Source organism: Tigriopus californicus, chromosome 12 (assembly GCF_007210705.1).
Source record: "Tigriopus californicus strain San Diego chromosome 12, Tcal_SD_v2.1, whole genome shotgun sequence".
Classification (NCBI taxonomy): domain Eukaryota; kingdom Metazoa; phylum Arthropoda; class Copepoda; order Harpacticoida; family Harpacticidae; genus Tigriopus; species Tigriopus californicus.
This window is the reverse complement of record NC_081451.1, coordinates 16,898,371-16,918,929: the sequence shown is the minus strand read 5'-3', so window position 1 is coordinate 16,918,929 and position 20,559 is coordinate 16,898,371. Positions and strand designations below refer to the sequence as shown.

The window sequence follows — 20,559 nt, the reverse complement described above, 5'->3', positions numbered from 1 at the left end:
CGCGCTATGTCATCATGGTTTATCATCAAACACTATTAGTATTGTTACTTTTACTAGGACTCAGGTAGACACGGCTTTCCTAATGCTAATTGTGACCCAGAAATCCAGGAATAAGAGTCGGAAGGCAACCAATGATATTTCATCGATCAAACAACTTTACACCAACCCCTGTCAGCCGCTCCCTCCTCTATTTATTCACACCAATACCCGAGATCGCCCTCACTCATATTCCAACCGAACTTGTGCTTAGTAGCCTTCAATCCCAAAAGAAAGGATATTTATTTTGTTTGCTCTTTTTGCTCGACCGTTCGTTGCCCAGCAAAAAGGACTAGCACATTCAGTTCAAAAGGGTGGCAGTAATGGCAACACTAAAGATGGATTAGAAGGAGCAAATATGTTTTGCATCGATTTCATGGCCTCTCTTTGTATTCATTGACTTTTGAATTAGACAAGAATCTAAAACATCATCGCTGACTATTTGATAGTCAAGGGTTCGCCTCATGCGTTTGTATATGAAACCAAATCTGTGCATTTAGATAAACGGAAAAGGGTTATGACTTTTGAGAGGTTTCAAAACAATCAGCAAAATCTAAATTGCATCAATAAAAAAAAATCAGGCGAGTTTTCATTATGCCAAACTAAATTTTGGAATTTTGTCCCACAATGTCCACAACATGTGGATTTAAGGTTATTGAACAATCAAGAACATTTAAAGGACCATGTTTCAAGCACAAAAAATTGGAAAATGAAAAGCAAGGCAATTTCGGAGTTTTTTTTCTCAAGCGGCATTGCTTAAGTCAAAAATGTTAAAATTTGAAGAGTCCAATTTACAAGGCAAGAATTTGTTCATGTTTTTAATGATATGTTTCCTAAAATGACAGTATGAAAATTTTCTAGAGCAAAATAGTCAATCAGGTGTGATGCATCAAATGCCAAGTATTGCTCCTTGTTTCATCCTTTTTGCAATGAACATACAAAATAAAATTTCAAATCTTAACCAAAATCCCAGAAAAAATGTTCCGCCCAAAATTGCATAATAGAAAGGAAAAGGAGTGGAAAAACGCCCGCTCCAAGGCCAGATGTGGCGACGATTTCCGTGCGTTTGCTGAAGGATTGGACCAAAGTGGAACGACTTTCAACCGTCAGGGTTGCCACCTCAAATTATCTGTTCAACCTTGCTCCCTGAGTGGAATTTGTTCCAACGATTGAATAAGTCTTGGCCGGTACCAAGGGAATGCCAATAGAGTCAGTTTTGGCAGCCCTTGGAAATGTGTTCAAGTTGTCCCAGATATGGAGTTGCTCCTTGGGAACAATCTATTGTGTTCCAGGATTGATGACGAAAAGCACGATTCATCCATGAGAGCCTCTGTCTGTCTGTCTCTCTCCTCTGCCAAAGGATAGGATATGGTAAGAAGGTGTTGTTGTGCAGTACTTGGTTTGGTATTGTTAGGGAATCAAGTTTGTTCCAAAAGTTCCCTTCCAGCCTGGTTCCTTATGAGTAAGGGACCCAATTGATCCAACTTTTCATGGAAGAAGAGGTCAATTAAGGAATGCATTGCATTTCGTGAGAAAGTCGAGGGCGGCGACCCACACGAGAAAAAAAAAGCATTTTATTATGCACTTCTGAACGGGCGTGATTGAACTTTTACCCGTGTCATTCTCGAGCTTGTGACAGTGTGATGAGGTGATCGATGATTGACTCCAGAATGCACCGAGAGTCCGTGATGGCTTCCGACACTAAAACGCCTTTAAATCAGAATAACACCAGTCGGAGCAACCTCATCAATGCGTTTCCATCATCACCCACATTAGGTATGTCATTCTTTATAATGATTTACATAGGGAAGTGGTAAGCAATAGTTAATGAATCACCATTGGAGGAGTAAAACAATGACGGTTGAAATAGACGGCTCAAGGAAAGGTGGGCGAAAGACAAAATTGGTCCAAAAGGAATAAAACCGGAGGGTCTGAGGTCCAAATCTTTCGCTAAAGGAAAATACCGGGAGCTTGTTTGAAAATATTTGAGTTGTAAAAAACCTTTGGAGAAAGGACGGAATATTGCGTTTGAAAGTAGACATGTGCAACCAATAAAAACGGGGGTGAGAATTTATTTTAGAAACTATGGGTATCTACTTGCAAGCGGCAGCAACCATGAGATAGATGTATAATAATGCCTAAAAATTTCACATTTCATTCCGAAATTTGTTAAAAAATGCTGTTTTGATGTGATCTTGGAAAACGTTACGAATTTTGGGGGAAAATCCATTTCAAAGCTGAGGGTATTATAAAAAGCAACCAAGTTATAGCCTTTGTGTTTTTTGAAGCGACATTATATAGCATTTTGAGCTATTATGAGGCTATCTAGGAAAAAGGAAAAAATCTGACATTTTTTGTGATATTGAAAATCTATATTAACTATGTGTGACATTGATCTAAGATATAACCTGGGCATTTTGGGGCTAAAAACGAGCCCTATGTCTGAAACGTATTTGGTCACTCTGAATAATACCATTTCTGTTGTTTTCGGATATCCTTCCTGCCACTGTGAAAAGCATCCCCAACAGTTCAAGCTGAAAGAGTTATTGATCTGACTTATCATTTATTTTTATTTTTTTAATTGCAAATTGTATGTATGCTTGTATTTGTCTTTTTAGGTGCTTCATTACACTTTTTATGTGAATTATCTTGGCAGGAAAAAACACCACCAAATAGAGGTTTTGAATTGGCAGAGTCGAGGTGTCTACATGAATTTTTATTTTGAACTTTTAATGGGACATCTCCGCCCGCAGTTCATTGCCTCAAAATTTCAATCTTAAGTTTCAATTTAAAACCATGTCTAGATTTGTACCCATGCTAATATAGCAGGATATTGAAACAAGAGAAGCTTCAGCAAGCGTAGAATTTCTTAATTGCAGAGACTCCTTCCATGTTCTCCTCGTCTTCGACCCTTTCAAACACTTCACTTTTCCTCTACGGGAGGTTCCGAAGTCACAGCTTGGGCAAACAAGATCCTCAAAGCCTTCCAAGTTCCAGCTCTTCCAATTGTATATCCAACCACCGCCAAAATGAGTCTTCATCCAACCAGACGGTGAGCAGATTTTCTTTGTTTTTCTGTGGCATTTTACGCCAAGCATAAACGACTCAGGAGAAGAGGCCAGGCGTGACTGTTATTATTACCCTCATGGCATTTAGGCCGTCTGGAAAGCCTTTTAAAGGGAGAATGAATAGCCTTGAAGGCAAAGTGGTTTCCATGCGTGCCAAATACCGAACGATTTATTGACCTTGGAAGGCTGTCCAAGTGGGTGTCTCAATGCACGAGAGAATGAGAAGAAAGAGTACCGTTGAATGTGTCAATTTTGTTTGGATTGTTTCAGAGCAAAACCAATTTGTTGACCATTCCCTCTGCCCCTGTTCTGAACGATTTCGAACCCAAGTTCCGGATTGGAAAGGACAGCTCCAAGGACTTGTATTCCATTGCACAAGACATCAACTTGAACCGATGTTTACCCAGATGGCCCATCGAATGTCAAGTCATCCGAAAGAAGTAAGTTGTTCTTATAATACATTGCACATTCAAGCCGTTGTCCAAGAGCAGTGAGATTTACAGAACAATGAAGGTTTTTTGGGAAACCTATCCTTTTGTTGCCCCTATTCGGACATTGAGGCAAGTGCTGGAAACAGCAAACAAACTTGCCTGCCAATGCCGGTGATGCAAAATTGGCGTTTCAAGCTGGTTTTAACGAAGCTGACCTTTCCTCATATAGCAATGCGAAAGAAGGGTCAGCCTGTAAAAAAACGTGTTTGAAGCCCCAAACTTGCAACCCCGACTCTGGTACCAGCAAACAAAGGAACCTGCCAGAGCTTGCCTAAACGTCCCCATATGTATAGAAACGTGAAAAGAACCGGCTCGGGTGTCAGCTGTGTGGGCTAGTCAGGCTGCGCCACAATCGCCCCATGAACTACCATGATTTTTGCACATCCAGTGCTTCCAAATCTTCATTGACAAAGTTACTCGCCATTTTCATGACATCGTTCGACAATTATCTTAAACCATTTAAAACCAACAATCATTTGCTAGATATGTCATAACATGGCAAGTGACAAAAACATTCAATAACCGCGAATGAAATATTTGGTGCCAACATCTTGTCATCAGTAAGAAGCATGGTGATACTTACTTCATGGTAGAACCAGAGGGTGCACTAGAAAGAAATCCCAAATCTTTACACTTCTTTTAGCAATGCATTATATCTAACTATCCTTTGAACACTTAACTATCAAAATACAATGCCAATCGTATTTTTTGTCTCAAGTTTTGCCAAAAGTTGGTTCGCAAATGAAACATGTGTACTTTCGTCACACCACAGGGTCCAACATATCCGGTCGTTTCCCACAGAACCAGAAGTGTTTTATGAGGTCTCGGGAAAAGAGGCACAACCCAGACCCTTGGGAGAGGATCACGGAGCTGTGGTTTTTGAATACAACGTGACTAGTTCCGTCAGCTATTTCAGGTATGCTATGCAAATCCAAGAACTTTACAAAATGGCCAGGTCAAGGTGAACAATCGGCAATACTATAGACGATTTTAAACTGTCAGCTTCAGTTTCAGAAACTAATGCCATCTACCGTGCAAAGGGATTATTTTTTGGAAAGTGGCTTGTTAAAGGGTCAGGTTTTTGGACAAAGTTGGTATTAAATTCATTCAAAAGTTCAAGCACACATAAGTTTCACTTGCTTCAACAACAGGCCTACTACACCATGCATTCAGTTCAAAAAGTAATGGATTGATGCAGAGTTATGCACGGAGAGTTGGCATGGTGAAAAAAGAGAAACATTATCACTTTGCCATTTTCTTCTCCTGAATACCTTGCCTAACTGGCCTCTTTGGATTGGGCATTTGTTCATAATTAGTAGTTTCACTCTTAGATGGTAGGCCAATTAAATCAAAATCGGCGCCAAGGCGGCCACGTAACTATGTTCTATCATATTGAGGAAAAAATGTACCGTATTATCAGGTGACCTGTAAATTGAAGAAGCAATTTGGAAGCAAGGCTATACATATAGTGCAATGTAAAGTGCCCATTGGGAAAGAGCAGTGACATTGAAGGAACTAAAGGAACTATCGTAACAATTTCATAATCCAAGGCAAGAATACCTGTAAAAGGAGGATTGGCATGGCAACTTTGTGATAACAAGATTTCAGCTCCCCAAAAGTCAAAGGACATGCTACCATATGGTATGAAGAAAAACTATTTAAAAGAAAATTATGATTTTACGAAAAAAAGACTTTGAGCTGTCTTACTTTAAATGAAAATACCGAAATTTTCTGGTTTATTTAGTAAAATGTGTAGAAATTTAGGAATAAGAAATTATGTATACAGTAAAAGCTTTGCAGTTTGGCCTCAAATGGAAGTACCTTCCTGCCTGTTTCCATTCATGCATCCGTCAAAGAGCTTTGACAAAAAGTGAAATCGGCCTAGCTCCGTTGATGTCCACCCCTCTAGTTTAAGGGCTCTCTGTACAACCATACGACATTCCTTACTTTCAGCACTCTGTCATTCATGGAAAGTATGTTACTACAGGAACTACACTTCAGATCTCCTCTTGAAAGCTTTTGCTTGGCAGATTTTTCTCATAAATTTGGGTTTTTTAGAAAATGGAAGGGAAAAGGTGACCAAAGAAGCCCATTCTCATTATTGGAACAAACCCAACTCTGATCAAATTGAAATGTCTTTCAAATGAAAGGATTAGATATTCAATCTTCTTTCTTGACTAGTCGAAGTGTGGCTGCCCCCACAGCCGATTCCCCGTCAGAGTATCCATCGGACTTGCCGAAATTGCCCAACACGCTGAGATTCGAGTCTCGATTTGAAAGCGGAAATCTGGCCAAGGCGATCCGGATCACGGAGAGCTACTACGAACTCTACCTTCGTCCCGATCTCTACACCTCCCGTCATTGTCAATGGTTCTACTTTCAGGTGATATTGGAAAACCCACTTTTGAGGCTTAATAGTTCTTTGCCAAGGGATTAGCTTAGAGTTCCAATTCATTTGTTCATGTAGGTTTTCAATTGAATTAATTGTCAAAATTTTCCTCATTAACATGCTTAGTAATAACTATTTAGCCGAAAAAACTGTTTTTGGACTTACTTTGCCTACATTCGAATTTTCTCTTTTCGCAAAAAAACTTTTTGAAACCCTGGAAAAGGTCTTTGTCCAATGTTTCGATTTGTATCTTGGTTGTTTAGAACCTCTTTTGTTTTGAAAAGTACCCCAGAGACCTCCCAAAATTTGTGCCGACATCATCAGACATCTACCACTTAAAGGAGTCAATATATCCGACGACTTTTTTTATTCGCAGCTATAGAAACGTGTAAAGTACCGACTCGGAGTTCAAGTGGGCGGGCTAGCCAAGCTGCGCCACAATCACGGAAAGAACTTTCATGATTGAAGCTCATTCCGTGCCTCCAATTCTGCATTAACAAAATTGTTCGCCATTTCGGGACATCGTTCAACAATTACTATATTAGTTCAACATTCATTTGATAAAACTGTCATGAAATGGCAAGTGACAAAGATATTCAATAAGTATGAAAAATATTTGGTGCTAACATCTGGTCGTCAGCAAAAGTGTGGTGGCACTAACTACATGATAGGACCAGAGGGCGCACTAGTATGAAATCCCAGATCTTTACACTTCTCTATACCGTCTGCTACACTTAATTCCTTTTGGTTCCCTTCTTTTTTTTTAAGTTGTCACCGAATCAAACATTTATTTCTTGCTTGGCTTAGTTTGGGTTTGAATGTAAACGAGTCTCAATTCAAATCGAGTTCCTTTGTAGGTCAAAAATATGCGAGCCGATATGACGTACCGCTTCTCCATCGTCAACTTCAACAAACCTGACAGTCTCTACACATGTGGGATGAGGCCGGTCCTCTATTCTGAATTGGAGGCCGAAAAGCATTACGTGGGTTGGAGCAGAGTGGGCTCCAACATCCGATACTATCGGAATGAGGCCTACGACGAGGACGAAGGGTGTACCTACACGCTCACCTTCTCCTTGACCTTTCCCCATGACAATGACACGGTCTACGTGGCTCATTGCTACCCTTATTCTTACAGGTGGGACCCAAGCCTGCATTGATAAGCAGGGCTTCCAACAATATGCTGTATCATGAACCACTGTAATATGGACGGGGGTGATGTAGAATCGATTTTGGAAGCGAGTGAATCCATTGCGCTTTCCTTCAAATAAGACCGACCACAAGTCGTTGCAACAACGTATTCTAGTTTTCAGCTTGGTCGAACGATTGGTTCAAAAGTTGTGATTTACATAAGCTTAGTCAACGGAAGCCAAAATTTCGTACCTCCTAAACCGTTCATCTTATTCCAAATAAGCACTTCATACGACCACAAAATATTGTTAAATAGATGACCTTGGGCAAATTTCAGCCCAAACCTATGCTTAGGGAACTCGGGAGACATGGTTTAAGTTATGTAGTAAACACTACATAGGATTCGAATTTTCAGCCTGCTCTGGGTCAGCTACACAAGCTTTTGATCACATAACTTTGAAACGATCCACTTGACAAGTAAATGATAGAATAATGTCCTACCTTTAATTGAATAGATCTACGTTTGTTGTTTTATTACTTTAATTCGAAAAGTGGCTCAGAGTGGCTAAGACCAAGAGCAGGCCTATTTGGCGGGAAGCTCGTTCGCAGTACATATTTCTAGAAGTCCGTGACTTAGTAGATAACAAGGCACAAAGTGAATGGAGTAGCCTCTAGTTATTAATCATAATCATTAGTAGTAGAGATTTGTGGGGGAATCAATTTTCACTCAGTCATTCAATTGAAGCACAAATTCGTGGCGACTTTGGATCAGTCTCATTTTATGAAGACGGTAATGCACGGGCTCGATTCCAAAATGCCAATTCTCAACCTTCAGCATTACTGTTCATGTTCCAGAGGTTAATGAATGCATGGACTAATAATTCATGTTGATTCCTTTTCAACCATTTCAATTTAAAAGCCCGTTTCGAAGCATTCAAAGAATATTTTTAGTTGGTTTGATGAACATTGCATTTAAATCGTGCCTTGATATCAACTATCTTGAAATCCAGATTCCAATTGTGAACTGCAACATTTGAGCAATTTCGACCACCAAAGTTATCAAAATTAGTCAAACCCCGGACAATATTCTAATTCTGACGGTGGCAAACATAATTTTGAAATGGTCTCTTGTTCAAGAACCTTTTAAAAACATTCACGAAAAAAGAAACTAAAATTACAGAAAGGTTGAGATACACCAAAATTTACCGTAAAAAAAATGGGAGAATGCTTGCAAATACCGTGAATAGTCGTGTTCTTTACGCAAAACTCAATATTATTTTGCTTCTCTTATTAGTGACCTCCAAGACGATTTAGGAGCCATTCAGGAGAATGAGAATCGTGCCAAAGTCTGCTCACAGAAGTTATTGTGCAACTCTTTAGCGGGTAATAACGTATACATCCTGACAATCACCGCTCCTGCCCATCAAGTAAGGCCCTACTTCATGAGCGCACTGACTCGAAAATCAATATTTAATCAAAATCAAATGGAAGAGGCAATTGCAGTAAATTTTTAAACTGAGTTCTACTAAAGGTCCCCGTACAAATTTTTAGTTCACCAGTTGCTGAAAAATCAAATCAATCCAATCAAAAAATGAATAATTTGGATGGTAAAAATTGGGTATTTTTTATTTCATTTTTTTGCGGACTTCCTTAATGCTAAAATCAATAAATAACTATCTTTGAATGGTAAAAATTGAGTGTTTTCATTTTGTTTTATTGCGGACTTCCTTAACCTTACTGGGAATGGGATCCCCAGTACTTCAAGACGGAAAAAGGTATCAATTTTACCTGATTTTACATTCATATAATATTTCATCCAGTCGGGGGATTTGGCGAGCCCTTAAATATAGGGTTGATCAGATATTTTGATCAAAATATCGTCTATGTCTGGCTTAAAGGACGCTACTGGTACTTTGCTTGTTATTCTTCCGTAAGTGTTGGATCTTCCCTTTTAGATCAAGCATTGGTCGGTTTCCTGATCGTCGGAGAGTGTCTTTTAAATCCCAGAAATATTTTCTTACACCTTGAACAGCTTTAGAAAAACGTTGAAACAATCAAGGTTTCAACTAATATGTTGTATAGCCACTTGATGAAAAAAAAAATCTTGAGAGGAAATATGATCAAATTCTCATGTCTTATACGCACTCAGCATTTACATTGAGACTTTCTTGGACCTTCTCAAGCGCAAAACTGTGTTGTATGTGTCTCTTCCATTTGATTTTGGCCCAACCCTGATTTTTGGACAGGTGAAGGCCCATTTGGTTCATCTTATAAATGGTCTTGGCCCGCAGGAAGTGTTGAAACAGCGCAGTGTGATCTTTCTAAGTGCCAGGGTTCATCCTGGAGAATCCCCAAGCTCCTGGATCATGAGAGGGATCCTTCATTTCCTCACCGGAGAGTCCCAAGTGGCAGAGGACCTTCGACAACGCTTCATCTTCAAGGTAACTTGAGAGAGGACCAAATAAATAAGGTTGAGCAAACATGCCAAGGAAAATACATAAACAGAGGATGGGGAGACTAAACTTGTTAATAAAATGACAAATTACTCTTTATTCTAATCCATCCCCTTTAAATAATGGTGTAAATATGGAAATGCATTTCATACTCCCAAGAGAATGGCCATAGGCGATAGAAAATAAAAGACCGATGTCACCTTGCGTAGCCAAACAAGGGCAAGTTCGTCAATTATTCACAAAGCGTCACATTTATTTCCCTGCCTTCTTTGAATTTATCTAATCGCACAATAAACAGAGACACGGTTTCACTTCGTCAGCTCTTCAATTAGTCTTTTAATTTACCCGGCATTCTTGTACATTCACATTAGAACATCAAATCTTGGTTCAGAACATTTGACTAACAGGGAGCCATTAATATTGATGACATTCCTGAACGCGACAGCCTTTGTTTAACAGTTCCTTGATTAAAGATTAAACAAATTTCCGGTTATGTGGCCCTTCAAATAACGAGGACGATAAATGTAAAATAACATATTACAGGGTGGACCATTTATATCTGCCGCTGTTTTTCCCTGCCCTATCAAGCAACTCGTATATGAAAAGGAAAATTATATCATAATATCATCCAGCACTGGGATTTGAACCTGCTATCCATAGGGAGCAAATTCTTGCCTTGTCCGTGCTGCTCCCTGGATCAAGCACGGTGTTACTCACAATACTGATAAAGTTTTTTTGCAAATACCAAGACTTCTAATAATGATTTTCGTTGTTATTGAAGCAAAAGGAACAACTTTTGTACAAAATATCATCTTGGATTCCAGCTAAGATTAGAATATTAATCCCCTGAAAACCTAGAAAGAGGTAAAAATTTTGAAAACCTAATCAATAGATGTGGGGAGTAAACTTAGTTACTTTTCCAGCTAGAATTTTATTCAAATCCATGGAGCAAACTATAAGATCTCTCGTTTTCAAAGATTGCATTTTCTGACTACATTTGACAACAAATTGCTCTGGTTAAATCTTAAAGCTATTGCCAAGAAATATAATCAGCTTTTTCTATGCCTTAAATATAAATGGAAATATTTCGCTTTTCTGAAGCAGGTAGAAAAACCCGAATATCTGTTGCAATATAACTTTTAGGAACATGATAGGATAGTGTAGCTTTTGGCACTTAATTAAGATGACAAGCAATTTTACATCTTTTGTAAGTTTTAAGCGACATTTATTGCTAGTTTTAGCTTTTAAAGAAATCTTAAAGAAAATGGAGAAACTTCATTTCTTGCCATTGAAAACGACAATCATATTCCTTGGAAATAATTGGAAACATAATTAGGCCATTTTTCGATTTTTTTTAAAGTTGTAAAACGCAACCTTTAAGTTGTAATACCTAAGAATGTGCTAAATAGAAATTTATGAAATTTTACGTCAATGCATAACTAAGATAACGTTTCATACTGATTGACTACGTTTTTGACAATGATGCATTTTAATGGGCTTTAAGTGATTTAACACACTTATCTGAGCTACTTTTAAACATGTGTATTTCACAATTTTTGTTCCTTTTGCTTCTTTGATAAAGAAAAACATATCTTGATGTCTTGGCATTTCAGCAAGTACTTAACCAGAAAATATGACCACCGTGTAGATTGATCTGCATTTTGCATATCCTTATTTTTTCTTGAAAGATATAAATCCCAATTCATTAACAGAAAAACCACAATGTCAGAGCATAGCAAAGCATTGCAGAACAAATTTGTTGAGAAAATGAAGTTTTTCAAGTTTCTTGAAAGTAACATTAAATTTAATTGTTTAATTTGCTTCCCTCTGATATTCGTAGGGAATACGTAGGCCTTGTTGATCCGGTAGCATCTTTCAAGTCAGACTTGGACAAATTTTTAGATAGCATTCCAGATCAACCCTACATTCAAGGATTAGCTCGGTCTGCCAACTCAAATTCGTTGGTAGACCAAATATCATATTAAAATTGAAAGGTAATAAATAGACGAATTATAATCTTTCATTTTAATAGTACTGGGGATTACATTCCCTGTAGCGGTTAGAAAAGCCCGTGAAAAACCAAACCAAAAAAAAAAAAAAAAAAAAATCTTTCCAAATTGACCATCCAACTCATGACCATTTCCCCCGTAAATCATGAAAACATGTCAAGATGAGCCTGATCTTTTAAGGAGAAGTTCATTGCCCAAACAAAACTGATATCCAACATTTGAAATAGATTATCTGTTAGGGACTCAAGCTTAGTGGACTGACTGAATCCTTTAGAACTTGAATCCTGAAGGTTTTGTTAATAACTGATGTTTATCTTCTTGATTCGTACAAAACATGAACATTATTTTCTACATCATGAATAACCAGCGGCTTCCGGCGTTCAAGCTATTCCTTGAGGAGTGAGATCGGGAGCTCCTACACTCTTCGAAGTTTCGTATTAACTGTATCTTAAAAATATTACAATGAGAAAAGAGCTATTTAAGATGGATGGAATACATGAGCTGGTGGGCGGCAACATATCTGCAAGCTATTTGCAAGTTTCGCGTTTTTCCGTAAAACTAACCAGAACTCTTGAGAATTAAAATGAATTTTCAGACATATTGGTATTTTTTTGCAGAAATGGCTAAAATTGCAAAATGAATTGTAGAAAAATGTTAAATATTGATGTTAAAATTGCAAAATCTGCTGATGCAGTAAATGGCAGATGTGCAAATTTTTTGCAGAATTTGCACAATTTACAGGATGCACTCTTGGGACCTCATGAGTGTCTTGAAACAACTACCTGTGATTTTGACTGCTCCAGAATTGATGTTTGCAGAAGGTTTCCTCGTCAAAAAAGAACCGAATCATTTTTAGTTGAGCTTGTTCAAGAATTTTCTTGCCCTTATATTTTTTTGACTATTAATTGGCCTCTTCCATCTGGTAGCAATGATACCTTAAATCAATCTCGAACACAGAGCCCAATGATCGACAAAGTGCCTTTAAATTCCGAAGAAACGCCCCCGGCAGACATTCTTTGATTCCCATCAACCAAATTGGCAAAATCATCTTGGTTTTTCTTTGCGATCTTTCATAGACTTCTCGGTTGCCCACAGCCCCATAGTCGTAATCGAAGTCATCCAAAGGTTTTTTAATGATCCAAATTATCCTTGAGAGCATATTTATGAGGTCAAAAATTTTAAAATTTTCATTTTCATCGTGGCTTCAAATTAAAAGTGTTTGCTAGTCTTATGATTCTGTCAAGGAGTGCTGGAGCCTCCATATTTGGTATCTAAACTCACCTCTCTAAAATTACCATTTTCATATTTGACAAACCAATCACAAGTAAAGGAACAAGCTTCAAAGTGGTGCCAGATTTCAATGGCCCACCCTGTACTTTCGCATGTTGTGAAGATGCACTCAAACAAAATCTTGGAAAAATGAGGTCGCCTCCTTTAAGTTGGATTTGGATAATAATTTGTTCAAATTCCTGGTCAACCCTATATTCAAGGGCTAGTCAGATCTGTCAACCCTAATTTGTTGGTGGATCAGACATTTTATGAAAATAAAGGTTAGCAAACTGAATAAGTTGTGCGTCTTGAACTGCTGGGGATCCTATTCTCAATTCAATTCTAAGAAAAAAAAAAATATTCGTTAAAAACACCAAGAAAATTTATTGAAGAGTAGTTTTTTTCATAGAATCTGGGTTGTCTGAATTATACTACTCTTGTGAGTTGAAGACCTACATCATTTACAATATTTTCCATTTAGTAACATCAAGATGTACAAAGTATTAAAAGCCAATCCAAGGCAGGTACTCATCCAATTTCCAAATCATTTCCAAATCAATTGTAGGAACGCCCATCCTGGATCGATTTTGCCCTTGGGGGAAATCTTAAAGAAACAAATTCAAAGCCATGACGGTGAAAATAGTCAGGGTTGCCACCATTTTCCGAGATGCAGGGTTGCACTCGGAGGTCTTGCAATAACAGGTGGTGACCTTTTTAGCCTCATTGCTATTGTCCTCAGCGCACTCATCTGTCTGATCTTTGCTGGTTCCACAGGCCTTTGAATACGTGGTTTTTTCATCTGTTGACAAAAGTGCACAATTAGGGATGGACGGTAATATCTCCTTGCTGTCGGTTTGAAAAGGCGTCATTAAAACCAAAGTCTCGGCTGAAATAATGCTTGACCACTATTTTTGTGCATTTGAGAAAGAAATCATGACAAGTATTTGCTAACCAATAATGTTGACAAATTGTATGACCAAAAGAAACTAAATCACCATTGTTTACAGCATCATGTGCGTAAGGTGACTAATTTCATGCAAAAATTGATTTGTACCATTGAGTTTGCCCTAGAAACCCCTTTCAATATCTTTTGTGAAGTAAATTTTTGATCAATATTTTACTTACCCATTACTATGATCGTCTTTTTGCACGATTTAACGTCACTGGAACAAGTCTTGACGGTTCCCATTTCGTCCTTTTCACTTTCGCTTTTGTCATAGCATTTGAACTCTGAAGTCAGATTTTGTAACTAATCATTAATCCTCCATTAAAATACCAAGCCATACAGTCGTGACGAGAGCCATCAATCATGTAGTATGTCAGTGGAAATGATTATGTATATATTTCAACACAATGTTCGATCATTACTCACCCCCCAAAGCCATGACAAAACAGGTTGAGAAAATGAGCAAAATGGCGAGTTGCTTTTCCATGGTGAATTAAACCTGTTTATAAAAACACGTTTCAGACCTTGTTTCTCTCTTGGATGGTCACTCTCAAGTCACATGCAATTATATTACCACAAATAACGGGGAGGGCTCTTGGGTGGCCCCGTTGTAAAACCTATTGGACCCAAAGTTTGACATACTTGGGCACACACGTTAGTCATTGTAGATTTCAATAACCTTTAAATGACAGTCGTCGGATTGGAGAAAGGCATTCAAGCAGAAAAGAAATTCACTTCGAATGTTTCCTGCTTAGATATTTGTTCGATTCTTCTCCAATAAGTGTTTGTGCACAATTTTGTATCCCCATATAATTTATCCCTCATGGTGGTACCATGAGGGACTGGATGGAGAGTCTCTTGAAAAATCGAAGGTTAAACCCCTTGTTGAGGAGGTTCATTGTTCTACCAGCAACATATGGACGTTTCCAAATCAAGTCATTGGACTATCCTTTTGAATATTAAAAAGACACTTGCGTGTCTTCTCCAAAGACATGGGTCAGATGGCGTTAATAGTAGGGACAGGCAAATTGTCTAAAATGAATTTTTGTCACCAAAGACCATTTTCTTACACATTTGCACTTTTCACCTTGATTTGCTCTTTTTTTACACATTTACACTTTTCACCTTTATTTGGACTCGTTTACCCACTTGCACTTTTCCCCTTAATGTGCCCTATTTTTACATATTTGTGCTTTTCACCTTTATTTTGCACATTGTCTCTTTTTTGGCGCCTGTTGCATATTTGGTCTAGAAATGTTGTTTTCTTTGAAACCAGAACTTTCTTGGCGTTATAATTGGTTTCAAAGTTTGACATCAAAGGCTGCCGCAAAAAGAAAGATATGAAAAGCGGAATTTTGAACAAGTGATGTCAATGATGAAATTCTGCAGGCCAAAAGTACTTCACTTTTGGTTGAGAATCAAGGGAAAACAGAAATGAAAAGAGCCATTTTCAAGTTCAAAGAGACAAAATAAGCAGGGCGCAAAGATAGTTCAACAGCTCAAAAAAACGCACCCTAGCTGCTGTCCTTACTTCTTCCATGCTTACTAGCTTCTCTTTTTGAGAAAGAAAAAGTCTAATTTTTTCAGTTCAATCAACAGTGTAGATCTATTGCTTGAAAAAGAGAAAAAAATAAGCAAGGGAAAGCATTCTTTGACCTCATAAAAAAAAAAAAAAAAATGGTCAAAAATTGACACAAAGCTCATTTTTTTAAAAGGCATCTTTCAATTTTGCACTACTGTGAGAAGTAGATTTTAATAAGTCTTCTGTTTTATTTTATTTGTTATTTATGTCACACTTTCGGCCTTTATGCACTTTTTGGCCTATCTTTTTTTTGCACTTTTTTTGTATCCAAAAGGCTTTGCTGTTTTGCATTTTTTGCCCGTCTCTAGCTATAAGGCACATATTACACTCAGGGTACAAGAAATGGTCGCTTACATCGGAAGTATACGTTTTAAATGTAAACGTGATACAAATAGGCACAGAACCGTTGATTTAAAACTATCATTTAGGTACTAACATTATTTTGCAGTCTTTACTTTAACATTAGGAAATTACATCCCTTCAAAATAAGTGTTGAATTTGCATTTATGAGAATGACGCTACAGTTGGATGAGCCTGAAATTTCAATTTTTTGTAAGAAGACAGTGCGACGCCAAATCTCTTTCCAAGCATGATTTAGTCGAGAAAATATCGTTCACCGTTAATCATACCCTTTAAATCAGCTTTCAAAAACGCATCAACAGAATTAGTTGCACTTAAATCCCAATCAAATACATTCGTTTATGGCGTGAATGTAGCTGGAGAAGTGAACCTACTACCTACGTATAAGACCTTCACTTTGTCACTAGAATATGCCATGTAACTTTACCAGAGTTGTTAAAACGTCGATATTTGAGCGAAAGCAGGTATGAATTTAAATACCCTTGGGACATCAATTATTCACCACACGAATAACGATTATCACGTGGGCGTTTCCCGTGATTGTAATCATCTCGATTGTCATTCCAGATTGTTCCCATGATTAATCCTGATGGAGTCATTGTCGGGAATACGAGATGTTCTCTGACTGGACGGGATTTGAACCGGCAATACAAATCTGTGATCAAAGAGGCCTTTCCTCCGGTTTTTCACCTCAAAGCGTTGTTCCGAAGGTGACCTTGGCTTAGCTTAATGATTTTTAAATGCCTTAACAACATGAACTTGTTATTGATTCAGACTTATGGAGGAGCATGGAATAGTGTTCTATTGTGACCTCCACGCTCACTCTCGGTAAGTGAGGGCAGTGACAACGTTTCAGTTTTTCATTTAAGAGCCCAATATTCACCAGCTCGTTTGTTGATTCAAAATTAGAGACTCCGAAAAAATAAATAAGCCATTTACTTTAGATAGTTTGCCATTTTGGGGTATTTTTAAACATTCAGGTGATTTTTAGTTTCAAATCAATCTTAAAACAAGACATTTTTCTGTCGACGTTATGCACCAAACAAAGTCAATAATGAACGTTAATATTGTTATTGCATTTGATACTTAGAGGACTCACTAGTTTTGTGTTTTAGCGCTGCATGTTTTGGCTCAGTTTATTGAGCAAGATGTTTGCAAAGCAAAATGGGAAAACCACTCCTTTTCTAAAGGTCAAACTAGTTCATGCTTACAACTTCATCATTCAAAGTTAATGGTTAAGTGACAAAATGTACACAATTCCTAGAGACAATATTGCCCTAAAGAGCTAGGTTAGCAACTCCTCAAAAATGGAAATAAAAAAGTCTAAATGGTTTATGGTATTTGAAATTTAGACCCTTGAGAGCAGGATATATTTCAAGAAGTTGAAATAACGGTTTAAACTTACAAGACCAAATTTGGGATTTAGAGATAAAGTATGGTGTGGGTTCTGTAGCGATATGTAAGTGCCAAAAAAAACCTAGTAAAGCCACTTTTCAATGCTATTTATGCTTTTAATTCAATAAGGCATTTGATAGTAGATAGGATAGTTTAAATTGGTCAAGATATTGTACACTAAAAACATCTGAAACCCGTTTTGGCTCATTTGAAGAATCAATCAAAAAAGAAATAAGTGGTGGGCCGAGACTTAGTTTTCAAATGTGTTATTCGAGGTTTTTTGGAAATACAAAAAAATAAAGTTGGGATAACTATCAAGCAAAACTTTTAAAATTCTCCTTTATTTTGGCTTGTATTGAATACACTTAATATTTGGCTTTCCATCAGTAAATATCATTTAATAGTTCATCTCTAAATATTAAATGTTGTCGAAGTCTTTACATATAAGTTATGTTCTCAAACTTATGCAAATAACATTTACTTACTCCTCCACCCTTATTTGTATCTTTTTGCATCCTGGACCTAAATTGTACTTACACTCTTTTGATAAGAAATTAGCACCCCTGACGCATGTCTGCACTTGATCGTAACTCTCTGCACTTGACAATTTAGTGTGACGCCGGCTATCTCTTTCCTAGGAAACATATGATCCTACACCAAACGGGAAATATTGAATGAGCATATTTTATCAAATAATACCCAATTAACAGCAGCTCACTGAGCACTTTCAAAGAATGATATTGGTTGAAGTTGATTTCTAAAAAACTAGGTCTCCCCAGGCATAAAAATTGGTGATCTCCGTGAGAGACTTGACTATTCCTGCCAATGCAGCAATCACAGCACCTATTCCGGACACCCTGACCCCAAAGTGCCCTTACTGCCTTTTGATTACTTGGGCGACTGACTGGCAAGCCAAAACCGTTGTATCGGCATTATCTGCGATTGTTATGGAAGCCTTGGATTACTCACAGATGCTGATCCACTAGATTCAGTGCATACTGTTATAAGATTTTATGTGCCCAGCTTAACATATTGCTTAGAATAACATAATATGCCATAACAATACGAAGCATCTTTGAAGTTTAATTGCATCTTTATATGCATAATTTTAAGAACCTTACAGTCTTAAGCCACCGTAATTTGAGTGCGAATGAATTTGACGTACTTACAGAGAAACGTAATGTACTTTAATCACCAATTAGGTTAGTCTCAAAAAGGATTTCCACACTTATTTCTGATAAAGAAACATGATTATCTATGTTTTTACGTTTCAGGCGGTTTAATGTGTTCCTTTATGGATGTGAGAATCGTCGGCACAGTGAGAAATTTCTAAAGGAACAAGTCTTTCCCTTGATGCTCCACAAGAATACCTCAGAGAAGTTCTCCTTTGACGATTGTTGGTAGTTCCTCACACAGAGATCAAAAGACATATTTTCATTCAAATTCTCTCTTTAGGCCGATTTCGAATTCAGCGGCAAAAGGAATCAACAGGTCGAGTGGTATTTTGGAACATGGGGATCACATGCAGCTACACTTTAGAGGCTTCCTACGGTGGAACCAACCTCGGTTCCAGAGCTTACACCCATTTCAACACAGACGACTATGAAGGCATCGGGCGGTAATTCGACTTAAGAAATATTGTCTAGCAATGACATGTATTAGACAGAGTGCCCAACGATTGCTTTCAGATACTTTTGCGAGACCCTTCAGGACTTTTTGAACCCGTGCCCGATCAACGAGCAACTTCGCATGAAGATCGTCTCCAGATTGGTCAAGGAAGGTTCCACGGCCGATGAGCCTTCCAATATCGCTTTGACCGATTATTCCAGTTTGTCCTCAGCCGATTTGAGCTCCACGTGTGACGAGGAGGACACCCATTGCCAACAAGTCAAGAAGAATCGCCGATTGCGATCCCGTCGTGAGCGAGCCAAGAACATGGCCCAAATGACCAAGACCTTGGACCTCCGGAAAGTGGCTAGTTATGTCCATTTTGGGTCGCCGAATCCCTTCCTGAAGAAGAGTGGTAGTGAGCGGGCCTTGGATGAGAAAACGTCCACCAAGGGCAAGAAGAACGAAAGGCGAAAATTCAAGAGGTCATTGACCATGGCCAGTATCCCAACAGCCCTTCTACAGCCGCCTCGTTCCCACACTGGGTTGCCCTTGCCCGATCGGCCTTTATCCCCACGAATCATGGAACTTAGGCATAGTGAGGGTCTGGAGACCAAGTTCACGATTGGGACCTCTGATGAGTCTGAGGACGATGATACCAATGACGATGACCTTCAGAAGCTCTTTTGCCCTCTGACCGACTCCCTTGGCAGCCCGTTTGAGTACCAAGGGACCAAGAGTGAACAACTATCTGCTTCCTCTTGTCGTCGAGTTCAATCCGAGATCTTAGCCTCTGTGTCCAAGATCAAACTCTTGGGCCAAGGCAGAGGCTTGCTGTCCTCTTACAGCTCCTCCTCGCATATCGGGCAGGGTGACTCCAGTGATGGGGAGAGCAGTCGGTGTTTGACCCCTATTAAGATTGTGGCCACCCTCCCAGATGATCTCAATCAGATGACCATGGGAAAAAAGAAGATTCCGTCCATTTCCGTGAGCATTCCGTCCAATGCGGCTCAGGAAACAAAGCCGGAGAAAAAGAAAAAAAGCGGCAAAAAGAGCTGGGAGAAGTACAATCGCATGAGGAAGGCTTGCAAAGTCCTGGAGAAAAGTGGTGATGGTGCCGAGCCTTCGGTTAGAAAGACAGAAGTGACCGAAGTCAAGACCCTTTTGGCCACGGTTAACATGACCCCCACGAATGTGGTGAAAATAAAAAAGCGGAAGAAGAAGAAATCGGTTGTGTCAGTGACAAAGAAATGAAACCAGTTCACTGTTATTTGATATGTTTTTCGATAATAAGAGCACACCATGACTCATTTTCAGTGATGGGTATGATCGTTGAATTGCCAAGCGCCAGGTTTGATAATATATTGTCGTGTCAAATGGACGACAAACAATCAAATGACAATTTTTTAGAAAGGCTTAAGGCAATGAAAAGAAAAAAACTCTAACCGAATGACCAGGGCTGTAAGTAAAATCAAAATTAAGATGGTCGAGGAGACACGTAAAAGTTCTGCTACAAAGGCTTTTTCTACATTGCGCGTTGAGTCAATAACTCAATATAGAGGACGAAACAGGTCAAGGTGGTCAACTAATATGGGATCTTTTAAGAAGGCAGAGTCGAAAAATGCTTTGAGTGCTATTATGAGTAAAATCATTTGAATTGTATCTAATCTAAATTGTTATTTTCTGCCTGAACTTTCAGGTTGACTCTTTGTAAGGAAATATATTTGGGAAAATCATCTAGTGTCCCAGTATGCCGACTTTTTCGACAAAATCGTCGGTTTCCGTCCCTAAATGAATTGAAAATCATATTCAAACTGAAAGT

The 20,559-nt window shown here is 38.4% G+C and overlaps 2 protein-coding genes across 3 annotated transcripts; one reads left to right on the top strand and one right to left on the bottom strand.

Moving 5' to 3' along the window:
- The first annotated feature begins 1,527 nt into the window (after positions 1 to 1,527).
- On the top strand, positions 1,528 to 20,330 carry LOC131891707 (cytosolic carboxypeptidase 2-like). Its single transcript, XM_059241333.1, has 13 exons — positions 1,528 to 1,812; positions 2,916 to 3,088; positions 3,375 to 3,544; positions 4,368 to 4,511; positions 5,777 to 5,978; positions 6,842 to 7,122; positions 8,410 to 8,542; positions 9,407 to 9,556; positions 16,302 to 16,444; positions 16,509 to 16,562; positions 18,404 to 18,525; positions 18,585 to 18,747; positions 18,818 to 20,330. The coding sequence occupies exons 1-13, from the start codon at positions 1,692 to 1,694 to the stop codon at positions 19,989 to 19,991; spliced, it is 3,030 nt and encodes a 1,009-aa protein (XP_059097316.1). The 5' UTR covers positions 1,528 to 1,691; the 3' UTR covers positions 19,992 to 20,330.
- Positions 13,207 to 14,650, bottom strand: LOC131891711 (uncharacterized). Of its 2 annotated transcripts, XM_059241342.1 has the most exons (4): positions 14,367 to 14,650; positions 14,219 to 14,291; positions 13,972 to 14,076; positions 13,207 to 13,645 (listed from the first exon to the last, which is right to left on the bottom strand). In XM_059241342.1, the coding sequence occupies exons 2-4, from the start codon at positions 14,277 to 14,279 to the stop codon at positions 13,452 to 13,454; spliced, it is 360 nt and encodes a 119-aa protein (XP_059097325.1). In that variant the 5' UTR covers positions 14,280 to 14,291; positions 14,367 to 14,650; the 3' UTR covers positions 13,207 to 13,451. The 2 variants fall into 2 exon arrangements, with proteins under 2 accessions (XP_059097325.1, XP_059097324.1); XM_059241341.1 differs by lacking the exon at positions 14,367 to 14,650 and having other exon boundaries at positions 14,219 to 14,360.
- Positions 20,331 to 20,559: the final 229 nt, after the last annotated feature.

What these genes read in the sequence shown, in the direction of transcription:
- LOC131891711 (XM_059241342.1), bottom strand. Translation starts at nt 14,279, where the DNA reads ATGGAAAAGCAACTCGCCATTTTGCTCATTTTCTCAACCTGTTTTGTC. An exon ending in TTTTGTCATGGCTTTGGGGG is followed by an intron (nt 14,077 to 14,218) that starts GTGAGTAATGAT and finishes ATCTGACTTCAG; the next exon opens with AGTTCAAATGCTATGACAAA. An exon ending in AAAGACGATCATAGTAATGG is followed by an intron (nt 13,646 to 13,971) that starts GTAAGTAAAATA and finishes TTTTGTCAACAG; the next exon opens with ATGAAAAAACCACGTATTCA.
- LOC131891707 (XM_059241333.1), top strand. Translation starts at nt 1,692, where the DNA reads ATGATTGACTCCAGAATGCACCGAGAGTCCGTGATGGCTTCCGACACT. An exon ending in TGCTACCCTTATTCTTACAG is followed by an intron (nt 7,123 to 8,409) that starts GTGGGACCCAAG and finishes TTCTCTTATTAG; the next exon opens with TGACCTCCAAGACGATTTAG. An exon ending in GACAACGCTTCATCTTCAAG is followed by an intron (nt 9,557 to 16,301) that starts GTAACTTGAGAG and finishes TTGTCATTCCAG; the next exon opens with ATTGTTCCCATGATTAATCC.